Raw genomic sequence first — 14,614 nt, 5'->3', positions numbered from 1 at the left:
CTGTTTGATGAACAGGGGGGGAGACAAAATAATGAAAGCATCTCATTGAAAAGGACTGCCTCTGAAGCAGCCTCATCACAATTACAAACACTGTGGGTCACATTAGGTTGAATACCAATTAGTGTTATTTATAAGCTAAAAGAGAGATCTATCAATCATCGCTTGATTTGTGAGTTTTTCAAAGCAAACACAAGACAGATATCCAAAAAGACGATCAGTGCACAAATCACAGGTGCACTGGTTTAAAAAACCCCTTTGACTCCACTTGCTTTGTGTAACTTTTTCAGTGATGGAGAAGGAATAGACATATATTTAACACTTCAAACTAGTTAAAAAAAATTTTATTTTCTTCGGAAAATCGTGCCAGACAAGAGTATTTTTAGATATAAAACATATTGTAAGAGGATCTAAATTGTCACGGTAAACGTCATAAAAGGTATTGTCTGAAAAAAAATTTTCCTTTTGTAATATCATATCATAATATTACATCAGATGTTTGGGGTTTTTTTTACATTTAAAGCTCCCATTAACACACATGCCTACAGTATTTGATTAATATCCCACTCTGAGTCACAGTGGTCACAAGTGATATAAGCTTTAATGACTCCCAACTTAATCTGGGTGTGCATGTTTCGCGTTACATGCTTACAATGCCCCTTGTTCCCCAGCTTAATATCCTCTTAATGTGATACATTAAGGAGACATTTCAAGGGGTTTTATGGTCTCAGCAAAGATTGTTTCCCTGGGTTAATACGTTGAAATTACCACCTACAGCTTACAGTCTGCTGATATTATACTCCTTGAAACCTACGCACTAAAATTGCTGGCAAGACAGTATTTGTTTTCACAAGTGACAATTGTGGCCTGCTGGTGGCCTGAGCACAAAAGTCTGAGGATAATTAAGGTCAGAAGAATTTTTAACCATGGGGGTGTTAGAGGAAAAGTGAGGGAGGCTGACTGGCCCAACAAAACATAAGAAGCAAACACCATGGTAGTAGTAGCAAGTTTGTTTAATTCACTTTATGATAACAGGATCAGGATTCACATCAAAACACACATTATACACATATCCCTTACAGCAAAATATGCTCCAAACACCTGTAGATGTGAAATCATTCAAATCAAAAGGAGTCTTGGATGCAAGTCACTGCAATAAAATAAAGACGGACGGCTGTGAACAAGGAAAGAGGTGATTTTGTGTTTCTACATCTTATGAAAACTGTAGTGTAAGAGTGTGTAGTGTCAGACTGTAGCATACTGCTGGTGTGTGTGTAGTGTTTTGTCACTCATGAATGCTGGCTGAGCATGTTTTCAATGTTTTACACATGCTTACTGTACGCAAGTTACCATAAATCTAGGATCTACGCATGAACTACTAACGCTTTGCATTGGTAAGTATGATACCTGAGAGCTGGTGGTAATGTGTCAATAATCCAGCAGCGAGTAATAGACTTAAGATAGATACGGCTGTAAGAGGTACGTGTAAACAATTATTCCCAAAGCATCCTCATTACACATGACACAACAGTGGCAACGCAACAAAACAACGCGAAAGGTACATTGCTGACTACTGCATACCTCATTTGAGTGACGAAGGCAAACCACGGCTCTGATCATTGTGTGGGATACAGACCAATTAGTCCCTGAATCAAGACACTTCCCCTCATTAAATAAATTTTATCAACATCAATAATTTAATGGGTTTTGGTAGAGTGTACTAATTATGACTAATAATAAATACAACAGATATTCAGTAACGGATTCCCAAAAAAAAAAAGTACATGTTTTAAAAAGGAGAACAAATAAGCTCACATTCCAGTTTTACATTACACAATCTGCAGCCACAACCTGGCTACTGGCTACTTGATCACGACAAACCAAATGTAAACAAGCTGTCCAATGCACTGAAATCTTTTAATTAAGTTCCCTATATACCAGAGTCTGTGCTACCAAAAGTTTAGTGCAGGAATGCCACAACTGAGCTTAAAACCAACTGAAATAAAAAATGAATATATGAAAGCATTAAACAAAAATAAAGAAACTGTCTTTATCTTTGGGTATACCAGATACATTCCCCCAATGTTAAAAATATTTATAATGCCTTTCTTTGTATGTTTAAAATGCATTCAGGCTGAAATTCAGAGTTGTGTGTAACACTTTAAAACCATAAATGACTGGGATGCTCAATACTTTATGAAAGTTTGGTTGATTCAGATTAAATTCTTTAGTTGAAGTCTAAACATGAAATCAAACTGCCTCACTTTCCTCATCATGTACTTGCTTAAATCTAACCTAAAACTTCTAAAATCATCAACACAAATATTACTGTCCTATTGTAGACTGCTGATATGCAGATACTTTCAAGTAGCCCAATAAAATACAACTCAAACAAAGGGAAAAACTTGAGGAAACATTTTAGGTTATTTACAGATTTGTGATAACTGTCAAGTTGAATAATTTCATCTTCAGGCAGTTTCTTTTAATACAATTGGTAATCTAGTCCTGGTCAACACAAATAAAATGCTCAAATAGAAAAAACAAAACTTCTGTCATCAAATCCAAAGCTCAGTCTGTAAGAACCTAATAAAACCCCTAATTTTGAATGGAAATTTAACTTTTCTAGCACTAGTTTTCACGGTTACCTTGACTTTTAATGCAAAAATTGAGATTTTCTCGTCACATACATTCAATGCTAAGAGTAAGTTGGTTGAATTGGAAACCCCGCTGCCTAAAACTGTGATGATAATGAGCTTACAGCTGCAAAAGGGCTACAATATTTGGGTGTCAATGTCATCATTTCACTTATCTTTATCCGCTCTCTAAATCAGACAACTCTGAATCACAGCCTCAAAGTCGAACCGAATATCCTAAAGTCAATGACGTACATTTAGCAATCACAATCATTTCTATTCGGATTTCCTGAAAGGCTCTTGGGCAACAAACAAAGATGTACCTCACATTTTTTGTTCAAAAACAAGGTTTACAACTGACAACAGCAACAAACAACAAAGGGAAAAAGACAATAAATATAACTCATGAGTAAAATCATAAAAACAAAATTTATAATCTGAGGTATCGATTCACAATGAGAGACCCCATTTACACGCCAGGTACCAAATAATGGACTGAACCCAACACCAATCTGTTTGGATACTATCAGGTCAGGACAACGAGAATGCAGCAGTTCAAGAAAATTAATAAACCAAATACCATTGTTATGTAGTGATAGAAGTGGGAGAGAGGAAAGCACGGAGTGAAGAGATGGATGGAGTACAGGGAGAAAAATGTATCTGTAAGAACTAAAGAAGAGAGAGTGGGAAGGCAAGTGCCTCACTCTGGAGCCCCATTTGTTGTTCCCGTCATCCTCTCCTCATCGCCCTGTTTCTGATGCTGCAGTCTGGCATAAGTCACCGCATCTCCCCTGAGAGAGAGAAAGAAAAGGAAGGAAGGATGCAAGAGAAGGAGGGTAATAAAAGGTTATGACGAGGGAGAGGTGGATGGCAACAAAGGAAAAGCGGGTGTGACAAGAGGAGACGAAAATGTTAATTGCGAGGTTATTACACGGCGCACCTTGTCACAAGCTAATTTACATGAATAAATAGGCTCATTAGGGTTGTTAGAAAGCATAAAATAAAATCGTATTAACTGATTAGAATGTGGAACACCACAGGGCTAGAGCAGCGACAGCGGATTTTGGCATTGGAAATAAAGTTTGGCATTGAAATTAAAACATGAAGTGAAAAAGGAAACACTGGATGTTTGCACTTGTATTTGGAAGAATTATAGTGGCACCGACACAAATATGTTGAAATACTGATGCGGTAAAAAACCTGTTACTGTAAAGTGCCAGACATGAAGAAAAGACAAAAGATTGGCATTGAAAATCACATCAAAATACAAAAAATATCAAAATTAAATAAAATATTTCATATTTTCATTAAGTCTGTGTGCAACTTACTCAAATTGCAATGTTAAAATGCCAACGTTTTTGTATTTTGATGTGATTTTCAGTGACACAGTCAGTATTTTTTCAATGTTTCAACAACTTTGTGTCAGTGGAACTTTTTCAGTACCAAATATTTGTTTCAGTGCCAATATCACTTCAATGTTTCTATGCCAAATTTCACTGTCACTGTTCTAGTCCCATAGAGTACTGCATTTAATATGAGAGCCTTTTAAATGTGACATTTTAGTGATTTTGGACACAAGACAGTATTGTATGGGACTTGAGCGGTGACATTGTATTTTGGCATTGAAAACGTGTATTTCATGAGTTGTATTGGCACGGAAATGTATATAAACTGAAAAAACTGAAAAATAAAAGAAAAAGAATCGTTTCAAATAATGTTGATTTTTTCATGGATTTTCAATGCAGTGCAATCTTTTCATTTTTTTCTTCATGTGTCCTTTTTAAGTGACAGGTTTTTAACACTGTCAGTATTTTTTCAATGTCACTGGTTTTCAGTTTCAACTTTGTGTCAGTGTAACTTTTTCCAGTGCTGAATACTTGTTTTTAGTGCCAATACAATTCTTTCAGACACAAATGTTTCAATGCCAATATTTTCTTTTTCAGTTCAGATTTTGTTTTCAATGCAAAAATTCACTGTCACTGTTCTATTCCCATAGAATACTCTTTAATTTAATATGAGAGCCTGTTTTAATGACATTTTAGAAGAGTGTTTTTTATGAGTGAGACATCAAGAGATATGAGTAATTACAAAAAATCCATACCGTACAGCTTTTACTCAAAAAGACAGTCAAAATAATTCGATTTTATAAAATAGCTGACATTTTCTCTGATTCATCTTAACAGCTTTGATAAATTACTTCATTACATGTAGCAAACTACTAACAAACATCTTACTTTTTGCCTAAAGACGCAAGGCCATACAGAACTCCTGTAGCAAAGGCGATGGCGTTTCCAAACAATGTTGTAAAGGAGAAACTCAAGAAAACGGGGAACAGAGCCATCCTGAAAATTAGCAACCAAAGGGACATCCAACAAGAGACAAAAAACAAGTCAGTAAATCATACTAAATACATGCTGTAGATAAAAGAAACACATTCCCAAAAGTATGTCCAACAGCTTATGCAATGTTAATAACTATCAGAAATTCACATTCCAAAAACTTAATTTTTTATACAGTGAGGTACAGTCTCCAATGACATACACCATGTACAATGCATAGTTGTTCTTACCCACAGTAGAAGATGGCTTTCTGCCAAGGCTTGAATTTGTCTGCTCGGGCTGCTATTGCATTAGCAAACTCTATGAACTGGCAACAAAATGGGACTTCACATAGAAACAGCACGAAGGCATTCAACCTTGAGACACCAGGAGAGGACACAAACACAGCAGTGAATCATCTTGTGCATTTGGATCTCAAATACTCTACAGCTGTGGCTTAAATGATGGAGGTCTGGAGGAATTTAAATACAGCAGAAGAGAGGCAAAGAAGCATTATTCTGTCATTGTCATTATTCAGGGTATACAAAATGGGTTAGAGCACTCGCATGTTTACTGTCGTGGAAACATCAAGAAAGTTTCCACAGTGAGATGGTTAGTGGAATTTGGGCTGCAAGTAATGATTGTTTTAATTATCAATTATTATTAATTATTATCATATATTGTATTCAAATGTCATGTTTTGTCAAATTAACAGTCTGAAACCCAAACATGTTCAGTTCACTATCACATCAGACATAGAAAAGCAGTAAACCCTTGGACTGGGAGGCTGGAACCAATCAATAATTGGCACACACACAGCTGAGTTTCCTGTATGTGCTTTAGTCCTCAAATTCTGAGCAAATCTGTGCAGTCTTTGCCACAACATGTTCATAGTAGGAATAACTTTACACCTCTGTCATTTGAGCAGTAGGTGTGGCCCCATGGCTACATGAGACTGCTGCTCACTATCGACATAAGATACAAACAGAGGAATGCAAATAACAGGTAATACAGGTGTATAATGCATGATACATAGTTCCAAAAACTGTAAATCTGCACAGTAAAGCTCCAATAGATCATTCATGTTAATGATAGTTTGTATGTAAAAAGAACCAGCTGTCAGTAACCAGCCATACTGCTGCAGAAAAATTATTGTCTTATTGAACAGATTGAATGATCATCAGGATGTTTTATAACAATAATCTCATGTGTGAAGTATTCTGACAGCTACAGTAAATGGACTTGAGCTTAAATAAATAAAGTTGAGGAAACAGAGCATTTTGTATAATAAATATATGTTTTAGTATGTTTATTTATGTGTTTTTCTCCTGTATATCAACAAAGCATATAAAAATAACTCGTCTTATGGAATGTGAATAATCAAATTTATACATGCTACATTAAAGTAAGCGTAACAGTGGTAAACACTTACACCATCCATACTCCTGCAGCGATGTTTAAAGGGTTCACAGTGACACAGTTCCACACTCCTGAGACGGCGCAGGCTGCATGAATTGGACAAGACAAAAGCGGGGGGCCGTTATTAAGATATGACACATGACAGATCACACCGTTATACAGAAAGTATTAGCTATTGGTATTTTATTTCAGATTTTTATCCCTGAAGGAAGATTAGATCTTAAAATGATGGATGTGGCTGTTAAGAGATGAGAACTGCATACAAGCTTTCATTTATATACTGCTTGGGTGGCAATGCCTGTACACTATTAACACCACAAGAAAATCAGCAATGCGGAACATATGGAGCACGTACAGCATGTGGAGGCAAAGGCACGACAAGAAGAGAAATGTCCAGAGCCACAGCAGCACACCACTTTTAAATAATTTGGCTTTATATAACCTTTATTTTAAATAAAGTAATTTGGAAACTTCTTAAAAACAGTGAATAAAATGTCGGACTCCAGCTCTACTATCTAGATGTAAGAGCTATAATGAAACATGGTTAGGCTGAAAATTAATTACCAATATCAAATTTGACACACTAATTACAACTGTGTCAAAATGAAAGCAGGCTCCATTTTTCATGTAATTTGTTTCAGACAGATTATTGTAATGATAATTCAGAGTATTTTCAATAAAGAGATTTTTTTCTTTTAAAGCTTCTGCCATGGTTATGACTTGTCTTAATTGTTCTATTACTTTTTCACTGAGCTCCACAAACAGGGCAAACTGGCGCTGCCTAAATCCAATGTCTGACTATATTGTCTAAAATATGTGTAGGCTGATAAATGAGAGGGATATATTAACACCCATAAATTCATTGGTAGGTACACCACTGGCTGTGCATTCACAGGTTGTGAGAAATCTGTAAAAAATACATGTCAACGTTCTACATAAGGAAATCTTTGGTAGGCTCTGAAATAATGTGTGATATAGGGCAACATCAAGCACTGCAGAATTGTGTCAGCTTAAGCAATTAACACAACAGCAGTAAATCACCTAATGGTGTCAGTGCTAGAAGTAAAAAAAAAAGCCAATTATCAGTTTTATTCAAAGGCACATAAAGCAATAAACAACAGACGATGTGATGTGAGGTGTATCTGCTGTTGTGAATTTATCGCTTATAAACACAATGAGGACATGTCAGCTTTTGGGGTCAACTGTTAAAGATGATCATTGGTCCTCTGTGTGTGTGTGTGTAATCTGTAATCTGTAATTCTGGCAACATGAAGCCACAACCTGCCGAACCTGCAGCTACTGAAAACAAAGTAAAATTCAACAATGTTAAAAAATGAGTCAAAATTCTCTAATGATACTGGAATTTCTGACTTCGATACAATACAATAAAAAATATTGATATTCAATACCTTTTCAATGCTCGAGCTGTCACCAACCTCTTGAAATTCCTTATAGAGGTTGGTATGTTTGTCCTTTAGAAACTTTGCTAAATTTGTTATGTTAATGCCTGTCGTCAGTACTGCTCTGTAGCATCGCTTGCTTATGTGCATGCTTGTATCCTTTGCCTTTTCTTGCTCATTTGTCTCGAATGCGAACAAACCGCACTCCTGTCCTTTATTGACATCCCAAACTGCAGTTGCCATCTTTAATGAGCTAACACTGCGAGCTAACTGGAGTGAATGATAAGAAGAGAAAGCAAGAAGGCACAGCTGGTACCGGTGTATTGATACGGCAGGAAATTAATATTGAAACCGTTTCAAATTTAGAGCTCTCGAAAATATCGATATATATCCATTCTGAATATTTGAAACTGTTTCAATACTCATTTTTTGCAGTATTGGTACACCAGTACTGGCTGCATTTTTTCACTAACGTCTTGAGTATCCATATTTCTCGACGCATTGTATCAAAGTTAGAAATTCCAGTATAGTGACAATGCCATTTGAATGATTCAGCATGGATATGTATCGATTAATGGATATTTTTGTCTACACTAGTCTATCCACATACTATATTTGAGAGCCAGCACTTTACAGCAGATTCAGGCCGGAAGTCCGGTTAGAATAAAGGGTGAGGAAGTTTGGCCCAGACAAGCCCACGCTGTCACAAACAGTGGAATAACCGTGTAGCACATCCTGCCCCTTTAGACCATCCAGCCTCCTTAATAATACAGAGCCCATTGAATATGCAGTGCTCCAGGTGGTTAATGTGATACAGGCACTGTGACTCTGGTGTCACTGAGAAGGAGACAAGGACAGAGGGCTGCAATGCTGCTGGAAAACTGCAAAGCCAGCAGTAAAAAATCACTTCTGTCTCACACTTAACTCCTGAGGGAAGAGTCAACATACTTGTTGTGAGCTATGTGTGCTCACATCATACAGTTAATTTAGGAATAATAAGGTGTTATGGAATGAGCAAGCCTTGCAAACAGGCGGTGCCCAGCAGTGGCTGCTGCAGTGAGGGGACAATAGGCTGTGACAAAGCTTTTGTCTGGGCTAGCTCAGCATTTTAAGTATACATGTTTGATTGTTGTTGTTTTTTTCCCTATATAGTGATCTGACGCCCTTTCTGTCGTGTAATTCTATTATTAATACAAAGCTAAAGAGTCCACATAATAAACGGTATCAAGACATTACATTTACTGCTGTGGTAAATAGTAAGTAGCTGTAGCAAGATGTGGGTTCATGTGGGCTCATCATTTATTAAGTTATCAAGCGACAGAAGAAACAAGACTTTGACAACTACTTACATATTCCTCCCAAGACCCCGGCTATTTTGCAGATCCATCGGTACCACCATGTCATGCCATCATCCTCCGGAGTGGCTTTAGTGGACGGTGCAGTCTCCTCAGAGCTCATTGTTTTTGTGTAGCGACGTTAGCTAAAGCCAGTATTTACAGCTGTCAGCCTGAGACCACCTAAACAAAAGCTAAGTTAACTTAGCTAACTCAAACTAACCGCTCACTCGCTTTTTACAACCACACAGCGGCTCCTATCAGTAAAACTAGATGTAACTTCTACTTATATGTATTTTTTAAAATCTTTTCTGTTCGTGTTTGGGCGAGCTGACTGATGTTACCAGCGGCTTTTCTCACAGCTTCACCCCGTCAGTTACAACCAGCTAACCGGGCTAGCTGATGCTAAGAAGCACCGCCACCAGCTGCCGCTAGGAGCGTCTATCACCGCCGCATCCGCCCGAAACTCCCCCCTGTAAGCCTATAAATGACTCAAAACAATCCCGGGCTCACTTTCCTACTGTCTTATACCTGTCCACTAACGTTATAGCTACCCGGCTTGTTTGAGTTGAAGCAGCCGCTCTGTTGTTCTTCTACCTGGCTGCTGCTCAGTCGATGCAAGCGGTGCATTGTGGGAGGGCTCTGATATGCGTCATGGTTTGTTTACATGCTGTTCAGATGATCAAGATTTTACTATTGTGATGAGTATTTTACTACATATTTGTGATTATCTATAAAGAAAAAAAGAAGATAATAAAATGTACCCAAAATTCCTACCTGAGTGAAGATAAAGGAAAGATATGGTGCTAAAATATTACGACAAAAGTACAAGTTAGAGTTTGTTACAGCATTTAGGTCTTCTTTGGATCTATGTGATTATAATGAGGACTTTTAAATAAATATAAATGTAAAGGGGTTTATTACCTATTAAGTAACACTTGGTACACTGACCTTAATTTGAAGTATTACCCATTGCCGGTTAATGATGTTATAGAAAAATGTAGTAAAAGTCTATCAGAAAAGTCAAAAATACACCTAAATACCTCAGATTAAATTATTTTAGTTTAAAAAAAAGAAAAAAAAGTTTTATACTGTAGACTGCTGAAGCCTCATGTTAGCTTAAGATAAACATCGGGACATATTTTTATATAAAACAAGTATTGAATTTTGACCCCCATCACCTACATTGAAAGTGACCCTTTAATGGCCATGAACCAGAGGAATGATTACAGCAAGCATAACTTGTTTCAATGTACATATGGATAGCTAACCATTGTTTCAAGGCAGTCTTGAAAATTTTGAAAACATGATTCATCCCCATACCTGAAAGCAAAACAAATAATCTCCTTTTCATAATTAAATATCAGATTCACCTTTAATCACTCATTCACACATATGTACAACACATTCTTCCCAAGTCAGTTAGTACATAACTGTTATTTTTTCTCAGCAGCTTTCTCTTGAAGTACGTGCTGCACAAACATGAACGGAGACCTCAACGTTTTCACAAGGAAGACAAAAAAGGGACAAATCTGTAGAGAGGTGACTGTCTGTGTTTTAGGAGAGGTAGATAAAGCAATCGTGACGAAGTCAACTCTAGGCAGAGTGAGTGTGTTTGACGGGTTCTGTTCAGCCTTAATGTCAGACCCTTTAGTTGAGGCGACGGCACTCAGCTTCTCTCACTCTGACAGCAGAGTGGATTGTATTGGCTTGAGGGTCCTTCGGCTGATCCTCCTCTCCTCCATTATTGGCTTCCTCTTCCCTGTTGGTGTGCGGCAGAGCATATCATCGAGGGTCAGCTGGGTCACCTGATCGGATTGCTCGAGCAAAGTCACTACCTGCTCCACTTTCTTCATGTGCGGTCCGCCTTCTCTCCGCAAGCGCAGCAAATCCACCTGAAACAAGTTGCAAGACACCGCTGAGGAAACTGTCTCTCTGTAGCTTGTATTAACTATTTTAAGGAAATATTTCCAGTCCCAGTAAAGGATCACACCATTTTATTTTTATGTTAGGTTTTCCCTTTATTCTGTTCATAGGAAAACAGTAAAATATTTTATAAAAATCTGTCTCCAGAACAAAAGCACTAATATTAATCGCAAGATTAAGTTTAAACATCTGCCTAGCGCATCTTCAGCTAACCTTATGGTGTTTTTTTTTTTTTTAAATTATAAGTTGTATAAATATCATTGCTCTGACAGTCCAATGTTTGACTTACCACCTCTTGAGAAAATTCAGGCTTCTTTACAAAAGGAGGGCTTTTAGGCAACATGGCTGCAGACAGGATGGAAACGGCATCTGTCACTGCTCCTGACATCGCTAGTAATAAAACCTAAATCCCAATAAAATAAATACATTAATCATTAAATGACAACTTCAAGACATTATGTATACACACCTTACATGATGCAACCTTACCTTCAAATTTAGGCATAATCTGCTGTCAATACTCATTATTTGTGAATACAACGACTGTGCCTTTTCAATGTCATTCTGGAACAAATACAAAACAGGTGATTCATGATATTTTAATATTTTCCACATCTTTCTGCATGAATGAAAGGAACAGAAGGAGAAGATATAACTCACATGTCGAAGTGCTAATGCTACAGCAAAGCAGTAAGCATGTCTGGGGATGACGTGCCCTTTGGTCTGTCTGTCCTCTATCAGAGTGGTGCAGATCCTGTAGGACTCTGTAGTGTTCTGACAACAATAAAAACACAACACTGACTGACTGTGAAGAGTTTTTAGATGTTAAAACATAATCACAGATAATGCTCTAGAAAGGCAAAGTCCCATCCCTTCCAATGTGCCCCATGGGACCTCATTTTGTAAAGAATTGTACTGTATTCAATGGTGAGAAACACATTTTTGATCCTGTTTGAATTGTGCAATGAATTACACATTTTTGTCAATTAAAAATATAATTTTGCAAGTAAAGAAAGTTTCAGTTTGTTGTAAAGATCGTAAAATAATGTTAAGTTCTGTGTAAAACTGCTCAATGAACTACATCGTCTCAATATACGTCATCAGTACCAGCGTGGCTGTCACCTTGTCTCAGAAAAAGTATTTAAAAAGGTGAAAATCACAACAATTTTGGACATAGACAACTGCAGTTATGTGAGAGAAGAGTAGTGAGTTTTGTGAGCTAGCTAATATGAGGTGCGAGACTTTAAGGTTTCTCTTATGGGTTGGGCGGGGCTTCGCCTCTCTATTTTAAGATAAGATTCACAATTGATGATAATGACCCTTTTTGCATCACAATTTTCATTTGCACTGAAAAAACTGTTACGCTTACAATGATTTGCACTTTCTTGGGGTCTGTGCCAAACAAACAAGTTTTCTTACATCTAGTGAATAAGATTTGTAGGCCAGAGCATCTCTGCAGCACTACAGTACTTCATTATAATCTTTCTTTGTCTCGCTTAGGCATATTGCAGTTTCAATAATATTTCAATAACTGTGCATACCTAAATAAAATAACCTTCAATTAATTTGAACATTACCAGTTTATAGCAGGTGCCGATTGCCAGTGTGATTGTGTCTTTATTAAATTGTACACCTTGGCTCCTCATGGTTCTTAGTACCTCCAGGGCCCCTGCAATAGCCAAGGTTTGGAATATTACATACATGTGATAATAATTTCAGGAATAAAAAAAAAACACCGTTCGAAGTTTAATCTGTCACTTACTTTCATAAGAGCCTTTTGTGAATAACATGTCTATGGCGATGTTGAAGGAGGTTGCGTCATTGAAAAATCCTCTCATATTCTGTTCAGACAAATGACAACAAATGTGAGAAAAGAATCAATCCTACCTTTTTTTTCTCTCTTGTGGCACTTTGTCAATAGTCAGTGTTTTGGTTGACTTACCTGATCTATAAGTGTAGCAGCAGCCAAGTCCTCCAGACCAAGCTCATAGCACAGTCTCATGAAGAGAGGACCAAATTTGAACTCTCCATGTGCCAAGTTCCTGTTCTCTGCGTGATACCTTGAGAGTGCAAATAAAATAAGTATCTATACATAATTCAGATACTTGAGGACAGTCAAAATTATATAAAAGAATTTTATTTTTGTTCCGTGAAGTGGATAGGACGTAATTTCCTTCTATCTAATGTTTGTGACAGAAAATGCAAAGAATGAACAGAAAATACGTACATTTGTTAGTGCTAAAACAAACAGTGCTTTACAAAATTGGCAATAAAAGGATGAACTTCACCTATAAATGGCATCTCTGGCTATCATCATGTCATCTGTAGACTGGCACAAGTGAAGCAGAAGCTTCAGCTCATCTCTCAATATCAGCTCATTCTTTTGCATCTTCTCACTGAAGAGCTCAATATAATTTCCTGTAAAATGAGGGGAAACAATGAGCTCTTATGCACCAACACACATGACAGAAAAATTCAGCTTGGAGACAGTGATGAGAACTACATTACCTTTATATCCAGTGACAAGGTGAGCCACAGCCAGCTTCCTTTTCTGGAAGTTTTGTAGTTTGATAACATCCTCTGACAACAGGTGCCTCTTAGCTGCAGAGAAAGCAGTTTTAATAATTCAGATTATTATAAACATGCAGTGGTGTTGTGTGGTAAAACTAATGGTGGGACAGTTTCAAGGCAAGCAAACATTAAAAATCCCCTCCATTTTAAGGAAAGCTCAAAGTCCCTTGTATCATCATTTAGCATAGCTTGCCATCTTATGATGCCATAACACATGTAGGTTATTTACATGGGGCTGCTGACGTTAGCTTCTCTGTCTGTAAAACAGCTAGTTTTAATGGTCACTTGTGTATCAGACAGGACACACGCTGAGGAGTTTTATTCGTCTTACCTCCTACACAGCCTTCAATCCAGCCTGGCTGTACAACACTACAAAACACACTTTTGGAGGACTCACGCACCAACGACCGACAACATTTACCGAGCCTGGCCAGCGCCATATTGCCCACTGACTGTGCCATAAAAAACGAAAACAAAGGGGATGCTATCGGAGATGTTATAGCGTTTTAAACTACCAAATGCTGCCTGAAATGGCCCGCTATTAATTTGAATACACCAGTACCCAATAATTATTTTGATTTGAGTTTGACATCGTTTGTAGCTATTTGTTTCAATTTGTTTTTTATTTTGTAATGCGCAATTAGCAGTTGGTATCATCCAATATGGCGGCGCCCTGTGATCCGGCCAACAGTACAGTACAGTACTTTATAATACTATGTAATTTATGTTACCGTCGTGTATTTCTTCTCTGTCGCACGAAGTTGTACTGTTTTTTTTATGTCCTCGCAAGAAACGGGACAAACATTTTATTAACAGACCAACGCCAGCAGCTTAAAAGGTGTTCATATTTTAACCTCCAGGTGGTGCTGTTGCACTGCACTAAAATGACGTCTGATGACGTTCATGCACATATACGCAGTTTTGGGCTTTTAGTAGTATAGTTTGTCATGAATACAGCTATAATACAATGCATGCTATTAATGTAGTGATATGAATTAACTTTAAACTTATAATAA

At 37.3% G+C, this 14,614-nt stretch overlaps 2 protein-coding genes across 2 annotated transcripts; both read right to left on the bottom strand.

The window, feature by feature from the left end:
- Positions 1–992: 992 nt before the first annotated feature.
- Positions 993–9,732, bottom strand: cacfd1 (calcium channel flower domain containing 1). The gene is made up of 5 exons (XM_073478351.1): positions 9,117–9,732; positions 6,381–6,453; positions 5,200–5,325; positions 4,865–4,972; positions 993–3,421 (listed from the first exon to the last, which is right to left on the bottom strand). The coding sequence occupies exons 1-5, from the start codon at positions 9,223–9,225 to the stop codon at positions 3,331–3,333; spliced, it is 507 nt and encodes a 168-aa protein (XP_073334452.1). The 5' UTR covers positions 9,226–9,732; the 3' UTR covers positions 993–3,330.
- Positions 9,733–10,457: 725 nt separating this feature from the next.
- On the bottom strand, positions 10,458–14,038 carry ptcd2 (pentatricopeptide repeat domain 2). The gene is made up of 10 exons (XM_073478016.1): positions 13,930–14,038; positions 13,536–13,628; positions 13,316–13,445; positions 12,970–13,087; positions 12,790–12,868; positions 12,605–12,696; positions 11,688–11,801; positions 11,517–11,591; positions 11,317–11,430; positions 10,458–10,996 (listed from the first exon to the last, which is right to left on the bottom strand). The coding sequence occupies exons 1-10, from the start codon at positions 14,036–14,038 to the stop codon at positions 10,781–10,783; spliced, it is 1,140 nt and encodes a 379-aa protein (XP_073334117.1). The 3' UTR covers positions 10,458–10,780.
- Between the last annotated feature and the right edge of the window lie 576 nt (positions 14,039–14,614).

Source organism: Pagrus major, chromosome 12 (assembly GCF_040436345.1).
Source record: "Pagrus major chromosome 12, Pma_NU_1.0".
NCBI lineage: Eukaryota > Metazoa > Chordata > Actinopteri > Spariformes > Sparidae > Pagrus > Pagrus major.
Note: the sequence above shows the minus strand (reverse complement) of the source record. Positions and strands in the feature narration are given on the sequence as shown.

Excerpts from the sequence above, each read along its gene's own strand:
- cacfd1 (XM_073478351.1), bottom strand. The coding sequence starts at position 9,225 with ATGAGCTCTGAGGAGACTGCACCGTCCACTAAAGCCACTCCGGAGGAT. Across the intron at positions 6,454-9,116 it reads CGGGGTCTTGGGAGGAATAT|CCTGCGCCGTCTCAGGAGTG; the intron begins GTAAGTAGTTGT and ends CAATTCATGCAG. Across the intron at positions 3,422-4,864 it reads CTTGCGTCTTTAGGCAAAAA|GGGAGATGCGGTGACTTATG; the intron begins GTAAGATGTTTG and ends TCTCTCTCTCAG.
- ptcd2 (XM_073478016.1), bottom strand. The coding sequence starts at position 14,038 with ATGGCGCTGGCCAGGCTCGGTAAATGTTGTCGGTCGTTGGTGCGTGAG. Across the intron at positions 12,869-12,969 it reads CTGCTACACTTATAGATCAG|AATATGAGAGGATTTTTCAA; the intron begins GTAAGTCAACCA and ends TTGTCTGAACAG. Across the intron at positions 12,697-12,789 it reads CACAAAAGGCTCTTATGAAA|GGGCCCTGGAGGTACTAAGA; the intron begins GTAAGTGACAGA and ends TGGCTATTGCAG.